This window comes from Hyperolius riggenbachi, chromosome 2, assembly GCF_040937935.1.
Source record: "Hyperolius riggenbachi isolate aHypRig1 chromosome 2, aHypRig1.pri, whole genome shotgun sequence".
NCBI lineage: Eukaryota > Metazoa > Chordata > Amphibia > Anura > Hyperoliidae > Hyperolius > Hyperolius riggenbachi.
Window position 1 is genome coordinate 429,729,820 of NC_090647.1, and position 13,180 is coordinate 429,742,999.

Here is a 13,180-nt window from a genome sequence, read left to right on the forward strand (position 1 = left end):
TCCTCTTGCAAAAGTCTGCCTTACACTCTGTGACTGCAATCATTATCTGCACGTTTATTGGTACGCTTGCTGCTTCCTCTTGCAAAAGTCTGCCTTACAATCTGTGACTGCAATCATTATCTGCACATTTATTGGTACGCTTAGTGCTTCCTCTTGCAAAAGTCTGCCTTACAATCTGTGAATGCAATCATTATCTGCACGTTTATTGGTACGCTTGCTGCATACATTGCTACTAAGATAGTTTAATATAAATTTAAGTAGTTCAGGAGTGTTTGTAAATTCCCATATTATACTTGTGGATCCTTGTGTTCCAGCCCAGTGAGCAGCAATTATTTAGAGCAGGGCTGCTCTTGGTAGCCACACCCATCCTCAGCTGAACAGTTTTTACCAATTTCTAATTGAGAATCACTTGCAATTCAACCATGGCAGCTACCATACCTATTTAAGCGCTGGAGCTTGGTCATACGTGGCCTAGGTCACTCCTGCCATTTTATTCCTAAGTGCCAATTATTACAAAGTGCTTTACAACTTACCACGAATTTACCAAGAATTCACCCAGGAATTCAAACAGGATTCAACAGCCACAGGACACTGCTGGAAACTACTACTCTGCATTCACAACTGCCTCCAATGCTATTGCTCAAAATGCCACTGCTGGACGTATGTTGCACAGCCAAGTAGACTCTGCTTCTTTATTTACACAGGTTTGCTTGCACCAACTGCATACTCATATAAACTGTTTAGTGGTTTTAAATTTCCTGATCATAATCAGAAACCATTACCATGTTTACTGCACTTTTTCTTATGTTCTGCCTGTCTGCAAACATCTACAAGTTGCATTGCAATATGCATCCTCCCAGTGTACCACACTCCATATTCATTTCACCTGCTCTGCTTTCCTCACCTTACTCAGCTTCTCATGAACTGTTAGCTCTCCTGAAATTTCTCTCTTTCCCTAGCAGCTCAAAAACCTCACAAACATTTAAATCCCATTCACATCTGCTTACTCTCTCCCTCCTACACTTACTTGCAGCTGGTGTTATATCACCCAATCCTGGGCCACAGCCTGCTGTCAGACAAGCATCCCCTGCTGACCTGCTTCACACACTTTACAGCCCTCTGCCCACAAATAACCTCAACATCCATCCTCGCTCCAACCTTATTTCCATCCATCCCACCCACAAACACATGCTCCCCCTACCCTGCGGTCTCTGGAATGACAGACCAGTCCACAATAAACTTCCTCGCACTCACTGAGACATGGCTCACCATCTCTGACTCTGCCGCAGAGGCTGCCCTCTCCTACGGAGGGTTTCACCTCAGTCACACCCCCAGACCAGACAACAGAACCGGGGGAGGGGTGGGTCTGCTCCTCTCCCCATCCTGCACCTTTCGTGTCCTCACCCCACCTGCCTCCCTACAATTCACATCATTTGAGGCCCACACCATCCGCCTCTACCACCCCCTCCCTGCCATTGTTGCGGTCTTATAATGCCCTCCAGGTGCCACCCCACAATTTCTCGATGACCTTGCCTCCTGGCTCCCTCACATCCTCTCCTCTGACCTCCCCACCATCATCCTTGGGGATTTCAATATTCCCATCGATGAAGCCCTGAACTCCGCTGTGACCCGGCTACTCACCATTGCCAACTCACTTAGACTAGTACAACACACTAACACCCCCACTCACACTGCAGGTCACACTCTCGACCTTATACTCACTAAATCCACCACCATTGCAGACCTTGACATCACACCCTTTCCACCCTCAGATCATCACCTTCTCACCTTCAACCTCCTCACGGAAGGAACCTCCAAACTACCCATCCACCCACCTGGTCGATGGCAGCGAGACCTACGCAAGCTCAACCCTAGCGTCCTTGCTGACCCCCTCCATGCCCTCTCCTCCACTCTCCCCACCCTAACCTGTCCTAATCTTGCTGCAGCTCAGTATCGCCAAACTCTCTCACCAGCCCTAGAGAAAGCTGCTCCACCAATATTTCGCTGCAACCGACCCCCTAACCCCCAGCCCTGGCGCACTACCCATACTCGCAACCTCCAGAGGAAAACTAGACATAACCAGGATTTCCTACAGTACAAGACCAACCTGCTGCAGTTCCACACTGCCCTTGCTCATGCGAAGCCGGAATACTTTACCAAGCTCATCGGAGCACAAGCTTCCAACCCCCGGCGTCTTTTTGCCACTTTCAACTCCCTGCTTAATTCCACCCTCCATTTCCTCCCTCTCTGCCACAGATTTAGCCACCCACTTCACCAATAAAATTGTCTCCATCCGCCAGGAAATATCCAATCTCCAATCTTCACCTCCCACCCCCTCCCAAGCAGCTCCTTCTCCACCCTATCCTCCCCTCACATCCTTCACTCCTACTACCACCGAGAAAGTCAACCACCTACTGCAGACTTCCCATACCACTATTTCCCCCCTTGACCCCATCCCTTCTGATTTAACTCCAGCCTCACTTCACGGAATTGGCCCCAATCCTCACTACCCTGTTCAACCTCTCCCTATCCACAGACACCTTCCCCTCAGACTTCAAGCAGGCCATTTTACTACCCCTGCTCAAGAAACCCTCCCTCGGCCCCTCGCTACCCTCCAACTACCGTCCTATCTCCCTCCTCCCCTTTTCCTCAAAACTCCTTGAGCGTCTGGTTCACAAATGCCTGACCCAGTACCTCAATGCCAACTCACTGCTAGACCCACTGCAATCTGGATTTCGGCCTGCCCACTCAACCGAAACTGCTCTCACCAAAGTGGTCAATGACCTTGCCTTAGCTAAAGCTAAAGGTAAATACTCCATTCTCCTCCTCCTTGACCTTTCAGCAACTTTTGACACAGTTGATCATCCCCTACTTCTCCAGTCCCTCCAGTCCATGGGCATTCACAACCTCGCCCTGTCCTGGCTTTCATCCTACCTCTCCAACCACTCCTTCACGACCGCCTTCAATGGGTCCTCGTCCACCCCCAACCACCTCTCGGTGGGAGTCCCCCCAAGGTTCGTTCCTTGGCCCCCTACTGTTCACCCTATACACATCCTCCATTGGCAAGGTTATCTCCTCCATGGGTTTTAACTATCATCTGTATGCAGATGATACCCAGGTCTACCTCCACACCCCTGACATATCCACCACTACCATGGACAAGGTCTCCTCCTGCCTATCAGCCATCTCCTCCTGGATGTCCGCTAGGTTCCTGAAACGAAATCTAGACAAAACAGAATTTATGATTTTCCCACCCCAGCCATCCATGAACCTCCCAGATGCATGTCACTGTTAACCACACTACCATTCGCCCTACCTCTCAAGACCGCTGTCTGGGTGTCACCCTGGACTCCGTACTCTCCTTCACTCCCCACATCCAAAACCTCACAAAGTCCTGCAACTTCCACCTTAATAACATCTGTAAGATTTGACCTTTCTTGACCTCTGCCACCACCAAACTCCTCATCCATGCCCTCATAATTTCCCGCCTTGACTACTGCAATGCCCTGCTGTCTGGTCTCCCTATGATCCGAACAGCTCCACTGCAGTCCATCATGAATGCGGCAGCAAGAATTATCCACTGCTCCCATCGCTCCACCACGGCGGATGCCCTCCTTGAATCCCTCCACTGGCTTCCTATTCCAGTCCAGAATCAGATTCAAGACCTACAAATCTGTCCACAAAACCTGTCCAACCTACATTTCCGATCTAACTCAGAGGTACACACCTAGCCGCTCACTCTGCTCTTCCAATGAACTTTGCCTAACCGCCCCCCGCATCACCCAGTCCCATGCACGCCTCCAGTATTTCTCAAGAGCTGCTCCAACACTATGGAACTCCCTACCTCCACCCATTAGGGCAGCCCCCTCCTTCAACATCTTCAAAAAAGCCCTCAAAACTCACCTTTTCACTCTGGCCTACTACCCCTCACAATTGCTCTAAACCCACAGCTGAACTCTGGTCCCCTACCTTTCGTGTCCTTACCTCTCCCTCTAGATTGTAAGCCATTGGGCAGGGTCCTCCTCCTTTTGTGTCCTACCTGATCATGCACCTCCATTACTGTGAACCCATGCTATGCATCTGAGCAGGGCCGTTTCAAGTAACAATTGGGCCCTAGGGCAAAATTAGCCTGGGGCCCCCCAACAGAAACCCCCCGACCAAAAAGCGCCGTTAGGGGCCCTTTGTTGCAGCCAAATTTCCCTCCTGGGCCTCTGAGCTGGCTGCTGACCCTCCCCCAATCACCTCCCAACTTAACTGTGCTCCCTAGGACTTCTGCAGTGTCCATATCAGTGTAGTGTCTCACTTGCCCGCCAGCACAGATGAGACGCTACTCTGCCAAAGACTCTGCAGAGTCCCTGTGGAGCAACAGTGAAAATGGGGGAGGGACACGTTTGGGGCCCCTATAGGCTCTGGGGCCCTGGGGCAATTGCCCATTTTTTCCTATGGTAGCTCGGGCCCTGCATCTGAGTGAACCTAACTTGCTTAATCTCCATGCTCCCATCCAGTGACTGACTAAGCATTACCTTGTACTCATACTGTGCTGCATAATCTGGTATTTCTTGTATTCCTGTATTGTCATATTGCTGTATGTCACCCCTAAATATTGTCTGTAACCTAAACTAATGTCCAGCACTGTGTAATACGTTGGCGCTTTATAAATACAATAAATAAATAAATATCTCTTTACTAGAAACGGCTATACAGGGTAAAGGCCCAATGTTTTAGAAAGAAACACTAGGAGGTGGAGACATCTAGAGGACCATCACAGTAATACATGGGAAATAAAGCATATGGATCCAATAGAAGCTAAACATAACATACAGAACAGAGATTATACAACCCTATGATGAACAATTTATTGCGATAGATAAGATCTTCGTTCAGAGGGCGATGTGATGGATCCTGAATGTCACCAGGAAAATTTACAGTCTTTAATATAACTCCTAGAACAAAGATAGCAACCAAAAATGGTGTCAGTTAGAGGGATTTTTATTGTTATTATTTACATTAAGAATCCAAAAGGTGCATAGGGACAAAACATGAGAACTCCCCCGTGTAGGTACCCTAGATGGTCAGTGAGTCCAGGAGTCCCACCCAAACAGCAAACTGTGATAAGTTCACACAAAAGTGATGAAAATGATCCATGTTAAGAAGATTAGCCCAAGAAATGACTATTACTCACAGATAGTCATTCATAGCAAGTGGTTGTTACTCACAGACAACCACTTAAGAGATATGGTATAAGCCAAGAGATGAGGTAGTAGAATGGATAGTAAATAAATTGTATATGTGTAGATAACAGATACACATATACATAACAATACCTACCTACATCTGAAAGAAAGGGGGGTTAATCCCACACCACAACAATCAACTCACTGTACACCAATATGTGCCAACATAAAAATAATATAAGAAATCATCAACAACTGCTCACCTTCAGTTGACCAATTGGATCATAACACCAACCATATGTCAACAGTGTATAAGGAAAGAAAAGCACATTGCCTGGACCAGAAACTTGGGTTGAATAGAGAGTATTGGAGAATCTTAAGAATTAATGCAAAAAACTACTGAATGAGAAATCCCTCAAGAACTGAATTATTTATTTATCTATTTTTCCACTTGTCAGTTTAAACTGCAACCAATGTTAATCAATGGTCTAGTTCACACTAGAATGCATTTTTGTCATGCAGGAAAACAATTTACAGCAATGCAAAACTGTCAGACAAATCATGTAGAAAACCTGATGCACAGAATAACTGAAACATGGAGACAGTCCCTAAGGTGTTAAAGGACCGCTATCGTGAAAAAGTAGGCATTGAAAATCTGACAGAACCAACAGAATTTTGACTAGTCCATCTCCTCATAGGGGATTTTCTGTATTTTCTTTGTTTTCAACAGCATTTCCTGAACAGCAGTTTCACTGCCAAAATAGTACGATACCAGCCAGACTCCCTACATGCACACTATTTTGTCAGTTAGACTTTGCAACTGCTGTTCAGGAAATGCTGTTGAAAACAAATGAAAACCCTGAGAATCCCCCATGAAGAAATGGACTAGACCAAAACCTGTCGGTTCTGTCAGATTTTAATTGTCTAGATTTTTTGCGATAGCTGTCTGTTAGGAATCCGGCTCTGTGTGGTTACACCTGCTGGTGGCACTAGGTTTGTGCACTGTGCTAATATCTATCTTCACCAGCAGGTGGCACTGTGCAGCATGTGTGTGACAAGTTTCTTGCCTGCAATTTCCTGGTTTACCTGCTGGTGGCTCTCTGCATCTGGACAGCAGCACTTTTCAACATTCACCAGCAGGTGGCTCTCATGCAATCAGTCTTGGACATTTGTTCATCGTGACATCAGTTGCCAGGATTTGTATTTAAGGACTCCACCTACCTCAGAACCTTGCCAGAACCTCAGTTCAGCTTGGCTGTCTTGATCGCGGTGTTCTGTGCTCCCTGATCTGAGAAGCTCTGTTCTGATCTGATCTCCTGGTTATGTTCCTTCCTTTACTCTGACTCTGATTTGCCTTGCCCTTGTCTGCTGTTCCGCCTGGTCTGTAAATATATTTCTGTATATTATTGTATAGTTAGATAGTTAGTTAGGATGTCTGTGTCTTATGTGAGTTGCTCTGTGGGATTTACCATTTGCTTATTGTACATAATTGCACTAATATACAATAAACTGTTTGTTATTTCACATTCATTGGTTTACATTTCAGTTTTTGCTGCACATTGTGGTCTATCAGTCTGCTGCTAAGAGCAGCCGTAACACTGTCCTTTGAAGAAACCCAAGAAAATCTTTAACAAACCTTACATCTTTATTTTGGACTATCCCATTTCCTCACAGTGGACTTTCAATATTTTCTTTATACTTTTCAAAAGCAAAAAAAAAAATGGTGCTGGAAAGCCTTTCTCCTCCCACGCACACTAATCTCTTAGTTTTTAGTATGCCACTGCCATCCAATTAAGTTCTTTTGAAAGTACAGGAATTCCTAAGAACCCCCTGTGAGGAGAGGGATTAGACCAAAATCTGTCAGATCTGTCACACTTTTACTGTGTATTGTAAGTCAAAGTAATATAGGAAAACAGTAATTTATAGTGCATTTCTCTCTGGGATACATGCGCGGCTTATACGTGTGTATTTTATATTTTACACATTTTGCAATAGTGGTCCTTTAATAACACCTAAATGGTGATCTATCATCCTTACCTGGAAGACAATTCACAATTTTAAACATGCAGTTTTTTACAATGTACATCTGCATACTGACTGTTAGTTACAGTAGCTAGACTGTTGTTGATCTAGATATTTCATACCTCCAGACTAAAGATGAAGAAGTGGCTTTGTAAAGCTACATACAAAAATGAATGGGGTTAAAGAGGAACTCCAGCCTAAACAAACATACTGTCATTAAGTTACATTAGTTATGTTAATTAAAATAGATAGGTAATTTAATCTCTTACCCACCCTGTTTTAAAAGAACAGGCAAATGTTTGATTTCATGATGGCAGCCATCTTTTTGGTTGAAAGGAGGTAACAGGGAGCATGAGATACAGTTCCAACTGTTCTGTGTCTTGAGCACCTCTCCCAGTTGCTAGGGAACATGAATAACAACATAGGAAACCCTATTATGCTTTGCACAGCATCAGGGAAAAAAAGCCAGGGCTTTTTTTCTTTGATGGGTGGAGCTTAGGCAAAAATGCAGCTAAAAATTATGCTTTGGTAAGAAAAACTTAAAGTTCTGATGCTGTGAAACTGTTAAAGGGACTCCGAGCAGTGCAGAAACTATGGAAAGATGCATATCATTTTAAAGCTCTCTTTCTCCTCTTTCCAATAATATATAAACCGCTGCCCTACGCCTTTTAGTTTTCGCTATTTTTGCGATTGAAATTGCAGTGGCCGCGATTTCAATCGCGAAAATAAAGAAAACTAAAAGGCGTAGGGCAACGATTTAGGTGTCGCCAGAAAGAGGAGAAAGAGAGCTTTACAATGATATCCATCTTTCCATAGTTACATTGTATTACACAGGGCGACTTTTTCTGCTGAATGGAGCTGCTGACACTGGGGAAAGTGTCGTCCTGTGTAATACAAGTAACTATGGAAAGATGGATATCATTTTAAAGCTCTCTTTCTCCTCTTTCTGGCGACACCTAAATCGTCGCTCTACGCCTTTTAGTTTTCTTTATTTTTGCGATTGAAATCGTGGTCGCTGCAATTTCAATCGCGAAAATAGCGAAAACTAAAAGGCGTAGGGCGGCGGTCTGTATATCATTGGAAAGAGGAGAAAGAGAGCTTTAAAATGATATGCATCTTTCCATAGTTTCTGCACTGCTCGGAGTCCCTTTAAAGAAACACCTAGCCTTTTCAGTTCTACTGAGTAGAGTAGTCCGGAGGTTCACTTTAAACAATGTTGCGCAATATCATGAAAAAAGTTTGTTACGCAAAATCGCCTGCAAAAATTGTTTAGTGGGTATGAGCCTTGATGACACACAAAAAAAGCTTGTTTCTTTTAGATAAATGCATGTTATTTTTTATGATTATTATTATTTTAGAACACCTTATATTGATAAACTGGCCAAAGAAGGAGTCAAATTAACACAACATATTGCCGCTGCACCCCTATGTACGCCAAGCAGAGCTGCCTTCATGACAGGGAGGTACGCATTCAGGTCTGGTGAGTTATTTATAGAAATTGCATCTCTGATATTTACAAACTGGACAGTAAATCTAATTTCCCTTACTAAAACACATAACATACATTTTTTACTTTTCCATGATTGCATCTGTAGAATAAAGATCAATGAGATGCAAACAGTTCTGATTTGCATGCACGTTTAATACAAATGGTACATAGCTTGGAATTAGGCTGATCAAATGCACTTTCTGTCAATTTTTTGGGCCCCCTTTTCAAGCAGCATGTAAAGAAAAAATGTGTACAAGTCAGAATTATTTTGCATCTCATTGACTATCATTATTGTGGAGCACCCCAGATTTCCACGTCAGCCAGGGAGAAGTTAAAATCTAAATCTGACTTTATTTCTAAATAAGTACAGTACTCGGCAATAAGTTCTTGAGTGGAGAACTTTTTTAATATACTGAATGGCTGCACATTTTGAATAATTCATATACAGCTGTTCAGTAACTTTCCTGTGTGACCTTTGAACAATGGCTGTATGCTGTATATCAGTAGTTGCACAAATAAGGTACATGAGGTGTCAGGCATTTTCATATCACAAGAAAGTGCTTCTGTGTGTCAAATATATTCTATCCCCAACGGATGTTGTTCAGAACATGTTCTGAAAAGGCCATACGCACCCTGAAAGACCAGATCCCTTAAAGAGGGACTATTGGCCACAAAATTCCATTTACCCACTGCTCTGTGTTCATTGTGCAGCCTGAAACCTCACCATGCAGTGCAAGCTCTCCAATCTATTCTGAATTTTTTCTGCTGTAATAAATCTTATCTCACAGTCAGTCTGGCTCTATTCTCACCATCGATGAAGAGAGTGAGAAAGGGAGGGAAGCTTGTCATCTCCCCTCCCACATTCCTGCTCCTCACTGATTGGCTGAGTGCAGTTCAGTGTGAGCTGAAATATGATATATGCTGCTATGCTCTCATGTGTTTACAAAGCAAGTAGCTATGATAGAGATTGTAGGAGGGAAAAAAAAGAGTAAGGGAAGAAATTACATCAGTATTGGCTTCCGTCAGAGGGAACCAAGATGGCAAATGCTAGTAACATTTCTATAGCGCTTTTCTCCCATAGGACTCAAAGCATTAGGCTCTCTCAGATTCAGAATTGGTAGTAGGATGAAGTATTAACAAAACAAAAATTATACTTCTGCAAATGCCAAACTGAACAGGTGGTATTTCAGTCTGGATTTAAACTCATCCAGAGATGGAGCTGTCCTGGTCTGCTGTGGTAAGGAGTTCTGTAAGGTAGGAGCAGCATGACAGAAGGCTCTGGTACCAAAATGTTCCATGTGTATTCTGGGTATGACTAGATTATTAGAACCTGTGGATCTGAGATTGCAGGGATTGCTATGCAGCTGCAACATATCTTTCATGTATACAGGGTCCAGATTATGTAGTGATTTAAATGTCAGTAGGCCGATATTGAATAGGATCCTCCATTTTATGGGTAGCCAGTGAAGGGAGTGCAGGACTTGTGTTATGTGGCAGTGATGGCAGTTGGTTGGTCAACAGTCTTGCAGCAGTATTGTGTATTAGCTGTAGGCGGATACAAGTCCTATTTTGGAAGGCCGAAGTAGAGAGCATTAGAATAGTCTAGTTGTTTCTTTTTTGTCAAGAATATTTACTTTGGTATTTGAAAGGCAGACATTCAGTTTATGTTCTCTGTTTCTATGCATCTGTCATTATTTAATTAGTAAAATTATTTAATGAAATAATAATACATTTATCTAGGCATGGGTGTGTTCGGAGGAGGTCGTGTTTTAAAATGGCTCGGTGTGTCTGGCGGACTTCCTCCTAATGAGACGACATTTGCCAAAATATTACAGAAAGAAGGCTATTCTACTGGCATTATTGGTACAGTACCCACTTTTCACCTAATTATATCCTGTATATTTTTTAATCTGAGTTTTAGTGTTGCACTGAATTTTACCCAATTGTTTGAATTATTCATGGCCTTACAGTAAAAACTTATCTGAAATACTGTACTGTATAGTGGTAAAAGAATGTGAACAGATTGGATGGTACTAATGGAATGGGAGGGGCTAGAGGAGTGGTTTTGCTTAAAACAGCTTTGTGCTTTGCTCCCTGCTATGGAGCCTGTGCTGGTCCATGAGGATTAACAAACAAACAAACAAACAAACAAACAAACAAACACAGAACACTTATATCGCGCTTTTCTCCTGGCGGACTCAAAGCGCCAGAGCTGCAGCCACTAGGACGCGCTCTATAGGCAGTAGCAGTGTTAGGGAGACTGGCCCAAAGTCTCCTACTGAATAGGTGCTGGCTTACTGAACAGGCAGAGCCGAGATTCGAACCCTGGTCTCCTGTGTCAGAGGCAGAGCCCTTAACCATTACTCCATTCAGCCACAAGCAATGAGGATTAGCCAATAGCATGAAACAATTGTTGAGCTCAGTACTCTGTAACTGGTGACTGTCTTTGCAAAATTGCTGTAACTGTTAGTGCTGTTATAAATATAGCTGAATAATTTACTCATGCCCATGGTCTGTCTCCAGTAACTCCTGTCTTGTTGTTTCATGTGGAGGCAGGCATAGTAGTTCAGCCAATTGTATAGCGTGAGCAACAGCACAAATATGTGTGTTCTGAGATTCCAATGCTGAGTGAGTTGATGGACATTTTGCATAAATTCCATGATCCATGCCTACCACACAGATGCAAGTCTAAGTCAACGCAGTAATTGAAAACAACAGTGCTACTAGGCACGCATGTGCGGGCTAATGGGAATCCCGTTCACATACTTCCTGTTTAACAGGAAGTACAACACTGAATGAGGGCGGACCTATGCATATGACCTTGTTGACGCACCGTGCCGCAGGTCATCTAAAATACTGATTCGAGCGGTGAACCCATGGTGGCTGCCATGCCATGGGATCACCGTACCGGACAAGTGTAAAAACAGCCTTAATCTTGTGAGACTTACAGCTCCAGCAGACTGTTCCCCGATGTTTACAAGATAAAGCAATTAGGATCGTCCAAATACTAAACAATTTATGGTGTGTGCCTATGAATGGGGGTTTATTGTTGGTAATAAATGTCTGTATTTGTTTTTTTAGGAAAATGGCACTTGGGTGCGAACTGTGACATTCTGAATGACTCCTGTCACCATCCATTGAGCCACGGATTTCATTATTTCTATGGATTTCCTCTTGCCTTGTTTAATGAATGTCAACCTGGAGGCCAACTGGAAATTGATGTACCATTTAGGGCCCAGCTAGCTTTTCTTTCTCAGCTTATTTGCTGGGCTGTGATTACAATGGTCATTGGAAAGTATACCAATTTACTCCCCATCAGCTGGAAGATGATTTTCTGTTGTGCACTGTTTGGCTTCTTGTTTTTTATAACTTGGTACTTAAAATATGGTTTTATGCACTACTGGAGCTGCATACTTATGAAGAACTATGAAATCCTAGAGCAACCAATGAATGTACAGAGACAACCTGCTCGTATAGTACGGGAGTCACGGCAGTTCATAGAGAGGTAAGTGTAAATTATCTCCGACTATGGGCAGTGCCAAGGCCTGTCAAATTATTTCTTATATAATATTTATATAAGAATCCTTTAGTAACTTTAGACTTCATTTGGAATTCAATTATATTAATAGAGAGATCAACTTTACTTTAAAATTAGCAGAAAACATTTAAAGCGATAAAAAACCCTGACATAATATTCAATAAAAACATGTTTTCCTACTTTTTATATGCCATATGGTTATCATATTTGCATTTGTAAGTATTATTATTCATTTAGAAATTATACGTTCCCAAATATGCAGTTTTTTGCTTTGTGAGCTGACTTTGCATTTTATCCATAACTGGTTTCATTCATCAAGGCAGAAATGCTTTGAGTCTCTGTCTGTGTCCAGCAGCTTCTCCACAGTCAGAAAATGTGTCACATTCCTCAATTGATACAATGAAGTAAACACAAGATAACATTATCTACACTTTGGATGCATCCACATTTCTCTGCACTGAACTTTCCAGCCCCGTGTGACCCTTTGAATGCTGGTCTAGTAAAAAAAAAATGCTGGTTGTATATGATATGCTGTAAATAATTTTTTAGAGCAAAGATGACATGCTGGGTTTTTTTCCGCTTTAATAGAACCTGCAAATGGATTACTCCGCACATGCAAAGCAGATGCCTTAAAAGGGAACCTGAGGTGAAAATAAACTAATGAGATTAACAATTGTACCTATCCTTCTGCTCTTAAAATAAATAACTTGTTTAGATATCCCATGTTTTTAATGTATGTTTAAAAATGTTCAAAGTAGATCTAATGTTGTATTGTCTCTACTGAATAGCACTCTATTAAGTATTCCAGAGTGTAAGGCTTGGTGGTGTATTCTCCACAGTCAGCATGCAACGCATGAGCTGGCGTGGAGGAGGTACACACACTAGCACAAGGAAACAGGCTATCCCTAGTATAGTGGAGGGGAGGACTGACTCCAAAAGGAGATTGTGGCGCACAGG

At 43.0% G+C, this 13,180-nt stretch overlaps 1 protein-coding gene across 8 annotated transcripts in view; it reads left to right on the forward strand.

Moving 5' to 3' along the window:
• The window catches only part of LOC137544537 (arylsulfatase D-like), a 110,449-nt gene that overhangs the window by 29,037 nt on the left and 68,232 nt on the right, over positions 1-13,180 (forward strand). For 6 of the 8 annotated variants that reach the window (XM_068265628.1, XM_068265623.1, XM_068265626.1 and 3 more), the window contains 3 exons: positions 8,555-8,676; positions 10,426-10,548; positions 11,767-12,190. In XM_068265628.1, coding sequence (XP_068121729.1) covers positions 8,555-8,676; positions 10,426-10,548; positions 11,767-12,190 — 669 coding nt within the window. Of the gene's footprint in view, positions 1-33; positions 61-8,554; positions 8,677-10,425; positions 10,549-11,766; positions 12,191-13,180 lie in introns of those variants that run through there. The other 2 variants (XM_068265627.1, XM_068265629.1) reach the window with 2 other exon arrangements.